General features: G+C 39.8%; 2 protein-coding genes across 2 annotated transcripts; one reads left to right on the top strand and one right to left on the bottom strand.

The window, feature by feature from the left end:
• Nucleotides 1-940: 940 nt before the first annotated feature.
• LOC140923878 (uncharacterized) lies at nt 941-7,531 on the bottom strand. Its single transcript, XM_073373897.1, has 4 exons — nt 7,408-7,531; nt 6,769-7,092; nt 5,340-5,600; nt 941-5,125 (listed from the first exon to the last, which is right to left on the bottom strand). Exons 1-4 carry the CDS (start codon nt 7,520-7,522, stop codon nt 948-950), a joined length of 4,878 nt encoding a protein of 1,625 aa, XP_073229998.1. The 5' UTR covers nt 7,523-7,531; the 3' UTR covers nt 941-947.
• Nucleotides 7,532-10,057: 2,526 nt separating this feature from the next.
• On the top strand, nt 10,058-14,311 carry LOC140925138 (uncharacterized). Its single transcript, XM_073375093.1, has 3 exons — nt 10,058-10,872; nt 12,511-13,733; nt 14,178-14,311. The coding sequence occupies exons 1-3, from the start codon at nt 10,117-10,119 to the stop codon at nt 14,263-14,265; spliced, it is 2,067 nt and encodes a 688-aa protein (XP_073231194.1). The 5' UTR covers nt 10,058-10,116; the 3' UTR covers nt 14,266-14,311.
• Nucleotides 14,312-18,301: the final 3,990 nt, after the last annotated feature.

An 18,301-nucleotide genomic window follows, 5' to 3' on the forward strand; every position in this document is an offset into this window, starting at 1 on the left:
ATACATATCAGTGTGATCATTTCTTGCAAATTAAAAAGCCGCATGCTTTTGGGTTTTCTCCTACGAACGTCATCTTGTAGCTACTATGAGTAGGCTCACGTGTGCGAGTTCGCGGAAAATTTTTGGCGGCGGAGCCGCCAATGGGCGCACAAATGAGCCTGCTCGCAGTCATGGCTTAGCTAGTAAATTCCTTTTCCGTTCCAAAGACTTAAGCGCAGACACTTTGTAAACGCCATAAATTCAAGGGGAAAAAATGCGACTTAGTTGTTTTACATTCTCTGCTACCTTTAAGGAAGGTTATTAACTCTTTTATATCAAGTGATCAGCTGAATAAATTTTGATTTTTCCCCTGTATCGCGACCACTGCGTATGAACACATTAACGAATAACAAAGGTAATCACCGTCGCGTGTCTTAACGCAAATTTTTCTTTAACAAAAAGGTGGCGTTCTGCCTTCTGCTGCTGAGCTCGAGTTTACCAATTTAGTAATGAAGACAGCTGTGAAGAAACACGATCGTGATATTTGAATTGTGCTGACTTTCTCTCCTCTTTGCGTCACATTTTTCTAGGTAATTCCTTTAAAAATACGACAACGACTGTTTTTTTTCTCGTGCCTATAGAGTTCAGCCGCCGCTCTTTCTTTAGAATATATTTTTTAAGTAGTCAGAATCCTCCGAGTGTGGCTACTTCATTGCTACTGAAGGTGTCCGTGCTCCCGTTAGCTACCCCTAGTTCAAAAGGTCATTCTTCTATTTCTGTTCAAGACAATTTGTCTACTACTGGTCTTCGGCTCGAACATATCGATGAACCCTACTACCCGAGGCATCACCCCACCCATACGTTTATACGTGCGCGGGTATATCTCTTCCAGTTTTAAAGGATTATGTAGAAGGACTCCAAGATCGGTACTTCCCGACCAATATGCTTGGCAAGCCGTCTTTCTTAAGTTACCACTCTTGATATGGAGCCAGGTGGTCCAGAAAAATTGTCAATTGCTCTCTTTTCTCTGCAAACATGGCCCAGAAAAAACATTTTTTGCTCGTGAATTTGTTTAACTCCCCAAGAACGCCGCATTCCATAATCACGCTGAAGATTTCTGAGCTTTGAATGGTGCAATCTAGAGAGAGGCTTTTGTCGTAAACGACCAACAACTGCAACGGATGGCTATTAAGATTTTGGGTTTGAATTTTTACAATGAACTTCTTACGACTCTTTCGACTGAGCTTAGGGCCAGTACCAAGCCCTTTCAAATTAGACCCAAATGTGCGAATTGAAGATTTTCCTTGCCCTGGACCAAACTTTTCTAAAGAAAGAATCTTCACTGTCACAGAATAACGGGTTTTCAGAGCTTCACAGAGTGCTTTGTGCGTTTGCCAATGTTTGCTTTGGCATTCTTTGCTGCAATAAGACGCAATGTGACAAGTTGAACACTTCATAAGGTGGCTCACGTTATTGCCTGAGCGTCGACAAAATGTGCATCCATTGTAAACTCGTTCAACGACCTCTCGCGGGTGATAAATGCCCTCCTCGTTGTTAAATACTTTGTTTCCAATGAGAGTGGGAGGTTTAGAATAAAACTCGGACTTTTCTCCTCTTGGAATATAAACGGGGGTCTTTCTTATATCGCTCGGTAAATTTCTTTCGTCGACGGGAAAACTGTCCATGGTTTTAGCACACTCAAGCCACGGCCCACCATGGTCTCGGACAATGTTTGATTCTAGGTAAATTCTCCCAGAAAAATTAACACCTATGTAAATGCCACCACATTTGTTGCCAGAGATAACGTTTGCTGTTATATTTGCGGACGTTCGTGTTTTTGCCATGATACCCCAAAATCCGTTCTCGAATATCCTGTTCTTACGAATCAAAAGGTGAGAATTGTTATCAAGAGAAAGGCCAAACGGCCTGTTGTGATGAACATCATTGTTATGTATGTCTATCTTCTTCGAATTTGTGATGACGAGCATGCCCTCTCTTTTATTTTCAAAGATATTGTTGCCACTGATGTTACATTCGCCTGCCATCGGACCAAGAACGATGCCATGGTAATTATTGTCAAATATACGATTTCCAAAAGCAACTAGTTTTCCACCTTCTCTGGCTTCTAGGCCTTGTTGGTTGTTTTTGTACACTTCACATTTTCTCACCTCCATGCGAGAATCTTCCATTGCAACTAGAGTGGCTCCCCCACCGCAGTTATGAATTTTACAGTTTTCAATAACTCCAAACGCGCCATCTACAATCTGGATTCCAGAAGAGCCTACCATGCCAGAGATGGAAAATGGTTCTCCATATTTTCCTGTACGATTACAGACAGGCTTTCCCTGAGAGGCTGCTTTGCATCCGGGACCTCCGTTACATTCCGGAAAATCCTCACAACTTCTCAGACCTCCTGAAATTTCACAGTGATTCATATGAATAACTGCTTTCTTGCCTTGGCAGACTAGACCTATGTTTCCTTTGGGCAAAATGATATTCTCGAGAAAGCAACTGGAATCAAAAATTACACAGTGTTTGGGACATATTAAAGTGGCCCCCTTTCCGAGACCTACAATCTGGATGTCAGTAAAGGACAAGAAGGACTCCAAATTGTACTCTCCTTCGTGCAAAAGCAAAGTTTCATTTCCTTGAGTCGTCATTAGGGCAAAAGCCAATTGCGTTGTGCTGTTTATTTCTCGGGCCCAGTGTGTATGTACATCCGGAAACATTTCACAAAACGTTTTGTCATTACGAAGACTGGGATGAAAGTGAACAGTCACTGCCAGTGCTGCTTTCCTTTGCCCGTTGAGGTAGGTAGTACCTTTTTTAACGAGATCATGAAGTGCCCAGGTCTTACGCTGAAGTGCTTTGCTATAGTTGGGATTTAGGGAGAGGCACCTTTCACAGTCTTCTAGAGCTTGCTGAGGCAAGCGAAGTTTTAAATAACAAAGAGCTCGGTTGGCGAAGAGTCGATAGTCCTCGACCTTCAAATCAATGGCTCTAGAATAAAGTTCCAACGCCTCTTGAAACTTGCCACTTCGTATTGCAAGATTACCTTGTTCCCTTAACTGGCTAGCATTTTCCTCCCTTCCAACACCAAAAGTGTCTTCTTCACTGATGGAATTTTCCTCTGGATCAGGTTGCCTCATACAGTGAGAAATCAGCTTGTAGACTCTGTCCTTTAAAGGGATGTCAATGAAATACTTCAGCGATTTGGTGCCGTCCTCTACGGTGGACTTTTTGACGTTCACCAGACAGTCCAATTTAATTTCCTGTATTTCTTGAGCCTTGACTTTCTCTTGGGAAACACTGAAAAATATACCAGCTTCGTTCAAGACTCGCACTGTTTCTTCTGTGTACAACAGGGTATGGACTGACTCTTTATGCTTGGCTGAGTAACTGCGCAAATGCTCCTGTAAATAGGTGGAATGTGAGGCTAACTTACCCCACAGATGCAACGAAGGGGGATTGTTCACACTAAAAACAGCGTCTGCAACGAAACTTTCGCACACTTCCGCCGGTGATCGGGTATTTTTCAGTGCTTGATGAAGGACACATACAGCATGAGAGAGAACATTCAACTCAATTTGCTCTTTTTCCAGCTGACTTCGAATCACTTCTTGCACTAAGCGATGGACACAAAACGAATCCGTTCCGTACCTTTGAAACAGGGAAAATTTGGTGAGAAGCGATACTATCTCGGCTTGATCCCAAAGACTGCTATCTTCTGACCTGCCATCCTCCTTTAGCCCTTCATTGACCAACTCGTATGGAATGTCATCAGGGCCATAAAAAGCACAAACCTGCATAAAAAGAATGGGAGCCCTTCCAAGTTCCATCTCTTCTGAGATTTGCCTTATGTGATCAAAATTTAAAATCCATGTTGTGTGGACAGCTAGCCGCTCAGGAGAAGTGTTTTCGACGAATTGTTGGGCCTGTCTCTTTTCCAAGAGTAGCAACTTCTGCTTCTTGTATTTCTTCATATACTCCTTTATGGATTGTTTAACCCATCGTATATAAGCCCCAGCTTGATCGAGAGCTAATGGCAGTCCTCCAAGTTCTCTGACCAGTTGACGCAATTCGTTTTCTTCGCCCCGATCTTTCCCCGTTCGCAGCCGTAGGAACTGAATGCCTTCTTCTTCCGTTAAGCATTTTAAGTCAATGCAACACTTCTCGTCAATTCCTGTTTCTTCCCCAATTTCTGAAACCTCCCTTCTTGTTGTTATGATGATGTGACCACGAGCCATATATTTCCAGTGGCCAGTAAGCAGCTTACGCATTTCTGTGGACATTTCTAACTCGTCAAGATTATCGACGACCAAACACCACAAGTCGTCGCGTTTTCCAAGCCAATCAAGGGTCCTCGACAAGGATTTGTCAAAGTCGTTTTCAAACGTTCCAATTTGACGCGCCATCTCCCCGACGGTCCTTTGGAAAAGATTATTATTTTCGCCACAAATCCAGAATATACCCCCGGGATATTCTTTATCATTTCGCCAAAGAAATTCTACTGCGAGAGACGTTTTACCAACACCACCGAGACCACAAATAGCTGAGTGAATACAACCATTTGGGGTGTTTTTTAGTTGCGCTACAATTGCTTCTAATTCCCTATCGCGACCACAAAAGCAACGATTGCGGCTGGGTACTTGAAAAATTTTAGCATTTGTCGTCTTAGAACTCCCCTTTTCTAAGGCGTCAACCCTCGCATCTAATTGACTTTGCTCCCTTTTTAAAGCCCCTACATCAGCAGTTAAACTAGCTTGTTCATCTGTTACAAACGATACAGTTGTTTCTAAATCGCTTTGCTTTTCTTTCAACAGAGAAATGTCCCCTTCATTAGCATCTACTCGTTTGTCTACCTCTGCTACGTTGCTTGAAATATCTGCAAGTGCATCCGACAAAGACTCCTCTTGTTCTAACCGCTCCTTTCGTTCTGCCTCCACTTTTCTGTCAATCTCAGTTATTCGCTTGTCAAAGTTATTAATTTCGTCTCTGATAATTTGAAGGGCAGCACTTATCTTGTTGGCTTCATCGACGCTGGATTGCTTTAAATTATCCACCTCCTTTTCCAGGTTGCAAACTTCAACACTGATAAGCTTCATCAAATCTTTATCCACTGGGCAGCCCATGCACAGTTGTAAGCCTATAAATTAAGATTCCCATATAGTAAATCAATACAACCCCAAACAAACCAATAAACACAAACGCCCTCTATGTTTCTGGCCATGTCTATAATTAAGCCGCCCTTTCCCCCCCCCCCCCCCCCCCCCCCCGCCAATGGAACATCTGATATAACTTTATCTTTGATGTAAAGTTGAAAAATACGTCCAATCCCTTACCCGTTCAGGAATACGTACCCTTAGTTTCCCAACCTTGAAGTTCATCAAGTTGTTTGTCTTCATCAGCTTTTGGTAGCCCCAGTGAACGAACCATGGTCTCCATAAGTTGAAAACTGTTCTGGAACTCTAGCTCAGTCCAGTGGTCAAAGTTGCAGTGTCCCCACTCATTTCTTACTTTAGAGCGCACATCCTTGGCATTGGTCTGGACACGATTGTGAAAAACAGACGCCCTCTCCAGAATCCCCAGGACTGCTGACAGGTCACATGTGTTATCAAATCCTACAAATGCACAGTTCATTTCAAACAGTTAGGACTACCGAGGTGGAGTTATATATATATCAACCGCTTACACTATAGTCATTATTTTTTCTCGAGCTCTGTTAACTCCAAAAGGAGTTATTTTCCGATATCGTAGAGGTAAACTAACGCAAGTAGAAGGGTAACAATAACTCCAGTGTCAGAAAGTTACCTCCATGTTTGGAGTAAATATGGAGTTAAAACGACCCCCAAAAAGAAGCAGCCCTGTACCTTTAGCATAAAAATAGCTCTGCAGTTATTGTGTGGTTTAAAGAGTGAGAGAGGCAGGCCTTTGTTTTCCAGGTTAACCCTTCAGCCTTCGGGTGAACTTGAGGATGGAGTTGACTTTGTTTCCATAGAAAACGTTCTGTTTTTCACATGCAAGTCTTTGTTGAAGTAATATCAGTTTGCGTTATAATCGAATGACACAACAAAAGCGGGAATAGTTGTAACAAAAGAGGTAAAGTGAAGCCTTGCTTACACCGCCCCCCACCCCCCCCCCCCCTCCCCCGGCAACGCAGGGCTTACACCACAAGTTTAAACTGACAAATGTTTCTTGTGTTTCCATCTAAGGTGATGCTACGTGTTGTAAGAGAGATAACATAGAAATAACGAGCAAGTTCTTTTTAAGTTTAAATGTACCAAACTTAAGAAAAAGGCGAAACTATACCATACAACAATTTTATATTTACACACTATTAAGAGTTAAATCTATCGCGCTTGCAAAGTCATTTTGTCAGAACGTTATGGAAAATCATCTTGCTTAATATAAGCATTACATTATGTATGAATCAATTTTTTCACCAGTATAGTTGTTCATGAAAGACCCTTGTTAATTTTTCAATGCGGTGCTGGATTATTTAGCGTTGCGTTGTCCCTTAACCTGTATAGTTCTATCATTAAAAAACCTTAAATGATCATCCTCACTGAATAAGGGTGGATGACTTTCTTCAGTTTAGTTTTCTAGCTTTTGGCCTTCAATTTGTCTTCTGATATTGGAAGGAATTTGTGATATTCCCAAAGAGTGATCTAGTTTTCGCAACTGTACGTTAAAGCACGAATTTTCTTACAAGACAGACCGATAGGGAAACTAATGGCATACATTATTTGTTACACCGAGAGGGCAAGTCACTCGACTCGTTCTGAGTACCTGTAAACTTGGCCATGTGTGGCTCAAGATAAAGTTTACCCAAGTCTTCAGCCGTTCCAACTTTGTAATCATATGAACGCATTTTTTTCTTAAAATTCCTCCAGTTATTGTTGATGCTTCCATAGTTCAGCTGAGATGGCCCATCATGAGTCTTACGTCTTCCATAGACTTGAGTGTCAATTCCATGTGCACTCTTCAGGGATGCGTAGTGTTTGGGAATTTCTTGAGCCACAAAATCCCTGAGGACTGGCAACAGAAGCCTGTTCAAGCAAATCCCGATCACAACCCATCTCTTTTGATTCTTTTCAAGGTCAAAACTGCTGGCTGAAAGAATATGGCATAAAAATGAGAACAGTTCAAAGAGAGGTTGACTCACCTAACTTGTCAAATATAAAACAGCCGTTTTAAGGAAAAAAAATAGCCGTTTCAAAGAAAATCATTAAATACGGCGGGGACAATTGGCCCCCATGGCATCCATGGACAGCTGTTTTGCCCTTTTCAGGAATCAATAGCTTGACAAAGGCGTCAAGCAGTAAATTAATATACTGTTCAATATGTGGCAGTCTGTTTTAAGGGTTGGTTCATTTTAACAAATTACGTCCCTTAAATATATTAGTGCTGATGATTGACTTCTCTTACCAGGTCCAGCAGCAGCTGGGGCTCCAGTCAGAACAGTGGGTGCAGCAGGAGTACCTGGCGGTATTGGTGGCATAAACGTGATTACACGCCCTCCAGTTGCTCCTCCCGTTGCCATGACGACCTAAAATATTTTAAAGCAGCCACTGTAGATCACTATAATCTGATTGGCTATTGCTGTCCTGACATTTTCAGCAGTGATACATTAGACCCTTTCATTGTTTTTTTTTTTAACTTTCGACTGGGACCAGTAAGCGAAAATCCGCCAACGCGGCTAAAAAGGACGCCTTCAAAGACACTTGTAAGTTTCAATGTGATAGTCACCATATTTTACAGACAAAAAACGACAACAGTTTATTTCTACTACTGTAGACAACTAAAAGAATTTACAAGAATATAATTATAAATAAATAAATAAACACAGTACATATATTGTATGGTGGTGAACAAGTTCATGCCTCCTACCATAAAAATGTCACCGTTCGAGTGTGAAATTTCTCAACTTTGCGGTGCAATATCTTCGCTAGCTTAAGGTATTTATAAGGAGCTCTTTCCAGCAATGTGAATGGATATTCGCTAACTGTTTTTTTATTTATGGTCCCAAGAGAAAAAAACAGACAATGCCCATGCAATTTTTTTTCTTGGGGGGGGGGGGGTGGGGGCAAACAAGGTTTACTGTGGGAGATGCGCAAATGGCGAATTTCGTTTAATATAATGAGGATCGAGGATTGGAAAATACAAAGTCAGTAGCTCTTTTTTGACTGTCCCCAAAAGTTCGCGGACTTATACTTACATTTTTAGTTCATAAAATCCTACCATAACTGTTAATGGCCGCGACGTTTAATTAGGTTTACTATACTTGGCCATTGAGAGACGAAGGGTGAACGAGGAACAGGGGTGATGAATGGTCCATTAAAATTTTTAACTGCTCGCAAAATTTTACCTTTGCTCGATTTGCTCCCAAAATTTAAACGAGTGCTCTCTTGCTCGTGCTCCCCCTGTTTTTGCAGTTGCTCGCAAGCTCGCAAAGCAAATTTTTTATTTCTGCTCGCAAAAAAATCGCAGTGCTCGGCATGCTCGCGAATGCTCGCAAAGACCATGCGTCACCCCTAGGAACCAATGTTTCACGACAATAACGTCTCTTTAGATTTTAGGATTCTGTTATTCATAACTTTCTGGATAACTTTCACTCTTAAAAGCTTAATAGTATTTTCATAAATGATTTTCAATCAACAGGTATATAGGAATTACAAACCACTTTCAATCAAGAAGCTTAAGTTGAATATTTTATAGGGAAATCAGTTCAACAGGCACATCGCTCGGTCTGCATCCATGGCCAACGTCTGGACGAAAATTTTTACATCAGCTGTTTTGTACTCAGGTACAATTATAATCTTTTGATTATAATTCAACTTTCATTACGCCGTTTTTTTAACATCATTCGATTTGTATATGAGCGTATCTGTTCAGGCAGTGTACCCGTTACGCCTCACCTATTTTCAATCATATTTGAAAAACAAGCATTAATGTAAGGTCTATATAACTTACAGTTGTTTTATAGACAGTCTGTCACTCTGCGATCGTAGAGCATTTGTGTTCTCGATTTTCTAGGATTAGAAATTGGCAAATCTACGTGTTTATATCACAGATGTGTCGGTGAATTGTAGCTGTATAGTACGAAGCGACTGAGGTCTCGATTTGTTGAATAAAGTAAGCTTCAAACTTACGGCTGTTGACGAAACGCCGGGACAGAACCCCGGACAGAACGATACTTTAGAGTTTGCTGATCTGCTTTCGAGGACCCGAGGATTAATTCAAGTCTTTCAAGAGTTGCCCAAAATGCTGTCGAGTGCGAAAAGAGAAACTAAACTTGCTCCTTCAAGACAATAAACTAATACGAAAACCACCCAATCAGGGTGGTTTCCCTGAAAACTAAACGCTGCTCATTCACCCTGAAGTTTCGAGAAAGAGTGGAACTGTAAGAATTGAATTGGAACGCACTACTGGATTAGCTGGACATGGGAACGAACATTTTCTCCTTTGAGAAACCAACAGTATGACTGGTTTAAATAGTTAACATCTGTCAGAACTAAAGGAAAAGTACTGAATTTTCAGGCTCTGGTATGGTCACGTCCTTAGTTTTCGTCAAACTGAATCGTGTCCAACCTTGTGCCAATACATCAATCTAGACGCTTCATGTGTAATTCCCGTGGTTAATCCATTGCAAATATTTGTCAGAATATTCTCGAGTTAAATTCTCGAGCCGAGTATCTTTGGAACTGCTTTCGTCCCCTTTTAAGGAAACCGGATCGTCGATTCAGTTGTGAGGGGACATCTGACGCCAGTGTCAGAAATTACCTTGTGTATGCATCAAAAGGTGTCCAAGGAGATCGTGAGTGCAGAGAAGCCCTGGGCCGAGTTGTTCAAAGCTGGGTTAAGATAAACCAGGGTTAGTTCGAAATTTGAATTCAGATATGAACGCTCAAAAAGCAAATTCAGTTTAATTCTTTTCGTCAACAATTTGATGATTGGCTACTCTAAAACGAATAGAGAAAATTGTCCAAGAAAATGCTTTTGATGAAAAGAAAAAGAGACCCGGGTTAAAATTTAACCCTGGGTTAGCGCTAATCGGCCTTCGAACAACTGGGCCCTGGTGACGATGTTTGTTGAGATTTCTTTCAGTCAACCATTTTGGTTTTACGATGTCAGGTCATGAATTTTTTGAAAACCAGCAATTTCAACTTTCAACAATATTGCTTGCAAACACATGGCTCCATCAAAAAATTATTCGACAAAGCCAAGAATGGTGATATTTTAGCCCAACAAGACCTAGGATTGGCTTACTATGAAGGAGGCGATTTTCTGCCTAAGGACATCGACATGGCAATCTACTGGTTAAGCAGTGCTGTCGAAAACGGTTATGAAGATCCAAACATTCTTGGAAAACTTGGGGAAGCGCTAGATTTAAAAGGAACACCGCCATACCAACGGAAGGCTTTCGAGATGTACAATAGGGCTGCGAATTTGGGGTGCACAAATTCGCAAATCAATCTTGCAGAAATGTATCGGTGTGGAGTTGAAGGAGTCGTGAACGAAAACATCGAAGAAGCTTTTAAGTGGTATAAGATGGCAGCTGGTGAAAACCGCCTGAGTAATGTGGGACCGCTGGAACAGTTATTAGCTGGAGCAATGAGAACAGTGGACAATACACTTGGTAGTGTGTTGAAATTTAGGGCCCTTAGACTTTTGTTCAAATACTATCTCAATGGAGATTGTCCAGAAGGCCGACCACAACCAACCAAAGCTGTTTATTATTTGACCAGAGCAGCTGAACTAGGCGATGCTGAGGCTCAGCTGGAGTTAGGACAAATATATCTGACCGGAAGTTGTGAGCAACTCACAGATGTTGCAAGGGCAAGAAGATGGCTGCAGAAGGCCTCTGCTCATGGTGATGTGAGGGCAAAACAGGTAGGTGTGATGGCAACTTTTGCATTTGGAATTATTGGGGAGTGGGTGACAAGTGATTAGCACAACTCTTTCTCAAACTCTCAAATGAAAGAGTTAAAAGATGTTCATCACAGGTGTCAGGGTATAGATGTTAATAGGTAACTTATCAAGTTGCCCCAAAGTCATCTCACCCAATTGAAAGTTATGTTTCCTGAAACCAGAGTTAAGTCACCCAAAATTTATGGTTATGGTGGGTGAAATGTTATCAGGTGTAATACACAGAGCGTGTATATGTTGTGTATATGGCAAAGAGCGTGTATATGTTGTGGTTCAATTTTATCCTTGGTTTAAATATTACTTTCCTTTGTTTCAAAGTCATTATCATACATTACCATACCCAAAAACAAAGGAAAATAAAATTTAAACCAAGGATAACATTGGACTACAACATATATATCTGGTTCTTCAAAACCTCATCAGACAAAACAAGTGGGTCAAATGTGTAGAGGCCCTGCCAGGGTAAATTCCGACAAGCGACATGACCCAAAGAGTAGTGACAGAGTGTAAAATGAAATCGCGACAAGAGACAACCTCCCTCAGCCAAATTGCGACAGTGATGGCAAAGCCGAGAATAAGTGTCAGACAAAGAATGTTGGATTGGCTAATTTATCACCAGTCTGAATGCCCAGAAGTAATTTTCATCAATTTTCCTTGAGCTTCTAAGAACGTCTCTTGTCAGTGAGTTTGTGTGGAGTCCCTCCTGTGAATTGTGTTAATTGTGAAGGGCGATGTATAGGTGTTCGATATGCGAAATGTTAACTGAGAAGTTGCAGAACTATAATGGTTTCTTTACAATGCATCGCTTTTCCCCTTTTCTACAATTCCGACAAAGACAAAGAATTTTTGTTCAATTTCCGACAGCGGCGTGAAGCATTTATGAACACCGACAAGAGACGTTTTAAAATTCAGACAAGCGACTACTAGGTATTCGTACCAATAAAAATAGGAATAGAATTTGCCTCTGCAGTGGGGAGAGGTATGGAACTAGCTACTGCTAGACTGTTGGTTGATGAACATTTAGAGCAATTTTTGTATGACCTTGAAAAATGGTTTTGGTAAGTGTTCGTTATTTGTTTTATCAGCCAATGGATGAAGATCAAAAGATGGCCTCTTCCTTTTCCCACCTAAGAAAACCCTAATATGGAGAAGGCATTGTTCGATTGGCCAATCATGCTGCAGTATGATGTCAAAGCAAATTAGCGATTGATTTCTAGAAAGTTCTCGGGCTTGGAATTTTTTTCACCAGAAGGTTTGCATAACCAACCAAATGCCAAGCGCATTTGTTTCTGTTCGATAAATCAATCAAATCGCTCTATTTCCGTTCGTTTGTTGTGTTTGTTTTGTTCACGCATTTTCATTTCGAGGACATTCGAAAATCACTCTTTTCGTTTTGAAGAAAAGGCAAGCATATGGCTAAGAGAGAAGGTAAAAGCATCAATGAAAAGGTACAGAAGAAAATTTGTAAATTAGCTTGTACTGTATGCTGTCTTACCTGAGAAGCAAATTTCTTATGGTCTAGGTTGTAATGCTATTAGCAATGTGTGTTTTGTTCAGATACAAGTTTTGTTTCAATTCATAGTTTTATTTTTTTGTTTTCAGCTTCTTGAAGAATGTGTAAAGCAAAGTGTTGATACTAAACATACTGCATCAGAAGTATCCAAAGAGGCTTTCCATCAAACATGTGATATCTTGAAGGAAAAAATGAAGCAAAGATCTGAGGCAAGACTGCATCCCTTTGCTATTTCTCAGCCAGTTCCTTTAACAGAGAAATTGCTCTCTGATTGTGGACAGTCTCCAACAGCAATAATTTACCTCCAAGCACTAAAGCAAGTGAAAGAAGGCTTTGAAGTTCTTCAGAAGAGTAACTTTACTAATGAAAGAGGAATTACTCTTATAGCTCATGGGTATTTGACAGAGAATTCTATACTACAAGCATTTCCTGCTGATGTTTATATAATTCCAATACTGCCTCAATTATTTCAATTATGTGAGAAAACGTTGGAGAAAAACCCATATTTCTTTGAAGCTCTTGTTGTTTCATTTGCTTTGCAAGCTTATGAAAGAAAACTTTCTATGCAGGGATCTATTGGGGACACGAAGAAAATCATGTGTATAGATAACTTAATTCATTTTATCAAGAATGCTGAGCCAGATGGTGTTCCCTCACAAGAACCCTTCAATGTCAATGAGAACTATAGTAGCTGGCTTCATCTTTTGTATTACTTCTTGGCAGCAATCTTTACTGCTGGAGGGGTCTATGCAGATGCAGCCGAGGCTTACGAGAATTCCCTTCAGTACTGCCCATCATATTACGAGTCCAAAAGAGGACTCGGCTATACATTACTGTTGCTGTATATTTCTAGATTACCGGTTAGTGAGGAGTTGAGGGAGGTGGTAAAATCCAGAGAAGAGTTGCCCAAGCAAACAATGAGTGAGAGAAAGATTCCAAAATATGATTCTTGGACAACTCAGCAACTGAAAGAAATGGCCGTAAAAGTGTTAAAGGAGTATGTGGAAGAGGCCCCTTGTTGTCACAAACCATACCCACACGCTTACTATTATTTGGCACAAATTTCTTTACTTGAGCAAAAAATAGCTGAATTCAAGAAATATTATGAACAAGGCCAGGATGCAGAAGAAAAGAGACTTCCTTTTTTTGAACCAGTTTCCCTGCCAATGAAAGATCTCATGACTCCTGTTTACCAACTATTTGTCAATGTACAGAAACCAACTGGGTGTGGCAACAGGTCTTGCATTCGGAAGGTCAAAGAAAGTGAGCTGAAGTCCTGTGGTCGATGTAGGGAGCAAAAATATTGCAGCAAGTAAGTACAGTTGTACAGTTGTTTTACATGTCATTTCCTCACAAAAAGGGGCATGATGCTCAAACTGTTTGTAATCTTTCAGTAAAGAATCTCTAGTGGTGAGAATGAGATACCGTCAAACCCTCTTAATACCAACACTGAGTGGGCCATAGAAAGTGTCCATACTAATGCGGTGTCCGTATTAAGCGGGTTGAATTTACAGAAAATTTAAAGGCTAGGGACAAGGCAAACAGTCTGTAATAATGTGGTGTCCATATTGAGCAGGTGTCTGTAAAGCGGGGTGGAACCGTACCAATAATGTCATTGCCATAATATGTATTACATTAAGCTGAATAACACCTTTGATTGACTTGCATACATGAAGGACTATCGTACCCTTTAAAACCCCTCAGTCACTAATCATTTATTTTCATTAAATACTTGTATTCTTTTCACAATTTTCAGAGAATGCCAAAAAGCCGACTGGAAGAATCATAAAGCAACTTGCAAAACAACTTGTGATGCTGTAGAAGTTTTCAAGTTAAAGGGCTAATTACCCGAAATGTTTCTGTTGGTGAAGCAAATGACAAAAATGTCAGCCTCATTATTCTTTCTTTGAAAAGATTGTGGTTACCTGCAGGGGTTTTACCTACATTGCAGTGTTAACTATGATTCATTCATTCATTCATTTATGATACTATTGTCGGGAGTGATGCTCTCCCTCCAACTTGGCATTGAAAGTAACAGAGAGTTGGAGTGAACTGATTTCAAGGGAGAGGTTCTTTTTTTTCTTCCAAGATAGAGGCCACTATCTTAGTACCTCTGAGTGTCCATTAAAAAAACCTGAGAGGGGGGGGGGGGTTGGGACTTCAAATTGTCTGGTTTAAGTTGCTCAAGACTAAGTTCAAATACACAGTAATTCAGAGGGCAGCTACTTGTCACTTGTAGAATAAATGACAATTTCTTTACTTATTAATAACTAAAAATAAGTGACTCGTGTACTGTTGAAGACAAGACAGTGAATATGAGATTGTTCATGTCTCAGTTTTTGCATAATGTAATGAGCGGTGAGTTACAGTACCATATGAAGTGGTTAAAATTTCTGTCAGCTCAGTTTTCTTTTTGAATTGAGTATAAATCGATTGAAGTGGATTTTATAGAGATATTACAAATAATCAGACAAAATATAGAGAAGTTGTACCATAAAATCACTGCTTATTATACATGTAAGAATGCAGGCCTTGATGTTTGATGGTTCTGTTAAGAACTCTTTTTTCTTTCAAGTTGGTTAAGAATACAGCCTTGGGAGATAACACCCTTCTCGATCTCTATAATTGTTCATGCCCCAGTTGTTCAAAATTTGGATAGCGCTATCCACCGGATAAATCTCAATCCAGCAGATTATGCAATATTGGTTTCCCTAATACGTATCCACTGGATAGCGAGTTATCTGGCCCCAGTTGTTCAAACGTTGGATAGCGCTATCCACCGGATAAATCACTATCCAGCGGATAAATATTAGGGAAACCAATTACGCTATCCGCTGGATAGTGATTTATCCGGTGGATAGCGCTATCCAACGTTTGAACAACTGGGGCCTGGTGGATAGTGCTATCCAACATTTGTACAACTAGGGCCAGATGATTACTCAGCCTCATTCATTATTGTTAATTATTAATCATTAAAAATATTTCTCTGTTTCTGATTGGCTGAAAGTGCCCTCATAATTCACCATAACCAGCTACTATTGACCAAAGTTGTAAGAATTTTGCGATTAATCAGCCGATGACATCAAAAGTGCAACACATTTGCAGGTTAATGCACCCGTTAACCGAGAAGACCTGAGGACGAGGTTGAGTTGTTTTGGTTGTGAAAAGAAAAATGGCCGAACAGTCCGTGGAACATTTAACTTGTTTCATGATGAAAATATTGTCTAAAGACATAGCAAGAAGACAAATTGACGGACAACATCTGCTATTTGGAGTATATTTGCAGACCTGAACAGCCCTTTATCTTCTAAATATGCACTATCAAGGTGAACTAATCATCGACAAAGGTAAGCATACTTTAGGTTATTTTTAAACTAGGATTTATTTTGAATGAATAATAAGCAATTAATGAATTCGGCTTTTGTAGGATATAAAGAGCAATGCGGATCTCAGAGATCCACCTTGGCCGATAACACCCTCCTCGATCTGCATAATTCTTCATATCCTACTCAACCTCATTTATTTATTGCTAAGTATATAATGGTAATTGAACTGAGTGGAGTGCAATTTGGTCTGAAATCATACGCATGATTTTAAAATCGAGTTCGATTTGAAATCACAAGTATGATTTTAGACCAAAATTGCATGACATGAAGTTCAATTACCACTTTACTACAGCCATTTTGAAATTGCAAAATTCATTCTGATTCAGAAGTGATTTAGAGCAAAAAACAGTGTGACTCATGGATAAATCACACTGCTGAGAGGCAATCAGATTTTAGAGATCTCGAATCACTATAGTGATCTCAAAATGGATCCTATAAAATTCTTATATTAGTTTAATTTGGACTTACAAAAAAAACTGTGAACACCAGAAATATTCACGGAATGTTATTGTGTTGGGAGGAAATAGCCAATAAGGCATGAGAAAACCAAACCGCAAACAGCAAGGGTAATTAGTTTGTAGTTTTGAAGTTTGCTTGCGTGTCCTGAACATTATTGTGATTGGTAACCACACAATCAACATTCCTGAAATTTTTCATGTGTTCACGGTTTTCTTAGTTTCACAGTAATAGTAATATATTATTTATGTAATAAGTAAATAAATCTTATTCAATGATATTTTATTATTTATTTTTTGTATAGTAATTTGAATAGGCTCAGGTTATAAGCAGTGTAATGTAGTAATTTATTACAATATTATTTATTAAGTTAAATGATTGTTATTTTACAAAATGTTAAATAAACTAGCAGGAGTGTTTATCAAGCTAAAGACACAGTGGAGTGTTTAAGGCTTGATAGATCACACTGTGAGTATCTTGAATGGCTTCAAACACTTCTGTTGTAGCTTCGTTCATTTTTATTAGAATAATATTGAAGGTTTGAATTACTTTGACCAAAAAAGTTCGAAAGTAGTCACTCATGCACTAAAACCATCCTTTTGGCATTGGAATGTTTCTTATTTTTGCCCTGCTAAGTTCCTGGAAATCGCAGTATTACACATGGCCTTTATTTCCAAGCGGTTTTCGTGGAAATCATGGGGTTGCCTAAGGAGGTTTTGTTTGTCTCTCTTTGATTTCTTCTTCACTTTTTTTGTGGAAGATCTTACTGCCATCATTTATGAACAAGGAGGAAATAAACAAGGGGAAATGTGGCTTTGGAGGTGGGAGTCAGGCAGAAAGACGAAGACTGAAAGGAAGCATTTTTACTCCTCAAACCCAAGTTAGATGGCGAACACATTTACGAACGAGGTGACATAAACAGGTAAGACTACAAAATATTCATTTAATTAAATCTTTATTTACGTATTTATATCTCGATGCACTCAGCAGCAAGTTACAGTCAAGAAATTAACCAATACAGCTTATTGTTTTGTTTTTTTTTAAGAGGAACGTTTTTTGACTAATTAAACCGACTTTTTAACAAATAAAAAGTCAACTTAGTTATTAAGTTGACTTGGATCAATTAAAAACTGGTGGCAGTCCATCAGACAATAGAACTTACAATACTATTGTTTGAAGAAATTATCTGTGCTGAAGGCCAAAACATGTATATAAGTGTCACAAAACAACTCGGTAGTTTATAATGTACTCGAAATGTAACTGAAAGAACCAGTTTCTGGCTCGCACATGGTTTACTTCTATCTTGGTACCATCCATTTTACATGATTTGGACTTCTTGTGTTAATGACGGTACCTTGTTTCATCACTGAGTGTACTTACTTTACAAGCTGAGGAAAGTGAAACTCGGGATCTCAAAGCAAAGAGGTCTTTAATAGCAAGGACTAGTCAATAACCCCAAGAACACAGGGAATAACCACTCAGTTTTTCAGTTTTCTGCAGCGATCGGCCTTCAATTTTGCCAAAACAAACAAAAAAAAACAAAGAAAAGGACCATTTACTTGCTGCATATTTTAAAGCTCTATGCTTGAGCCTCTGAAAAATGCATGGTTATCCCCAGTTTTCTTAGCCTGCGGACACAGACGTATTTTCTGTTGTCGCTTCTCTCCACCCGCTACAATTTTCTTAGCCTCTCTCCTCCGCAGAGGCTCTCGCTGGGTATCCCTATAAAAATAGCAATAATCGAAACAATAGAAAGCACGCGGGGGACCATCGTTCCCCGCGCGCTCTCTTTTTCTTTCTCCCCAGCCTGCCCGCAACACGAAGAGGCCTCTGCGGAGGAGAGAGTTTCTTAGCCAAAAACATTCAATAGTCCCTACCCAGAACTACTTCTTTATACATGTATCTATAAACCGGGCAGAACACCTTTGTCCAGGCACAGTCATTACAAAACCTGACTGCAACAGAGTATTATTAAACCAGTAAGACGACTTTAAAACCAGGCTCTCAAAAACGACGGTGTGAACCTAATCACTTCCTG

This window comes from Porites lutea, chromosome 14 (genome assembly GCF_958299795.1).
Source record: "Porites lutea chromosome 14, jaPorLute2.1, whole genome shotgun sequence".
NCBI lineage: Eukaryota > Metazoa > Cnidaria > Anthozoa > Scleractinia > Poritidae > Porites > Porites lutea.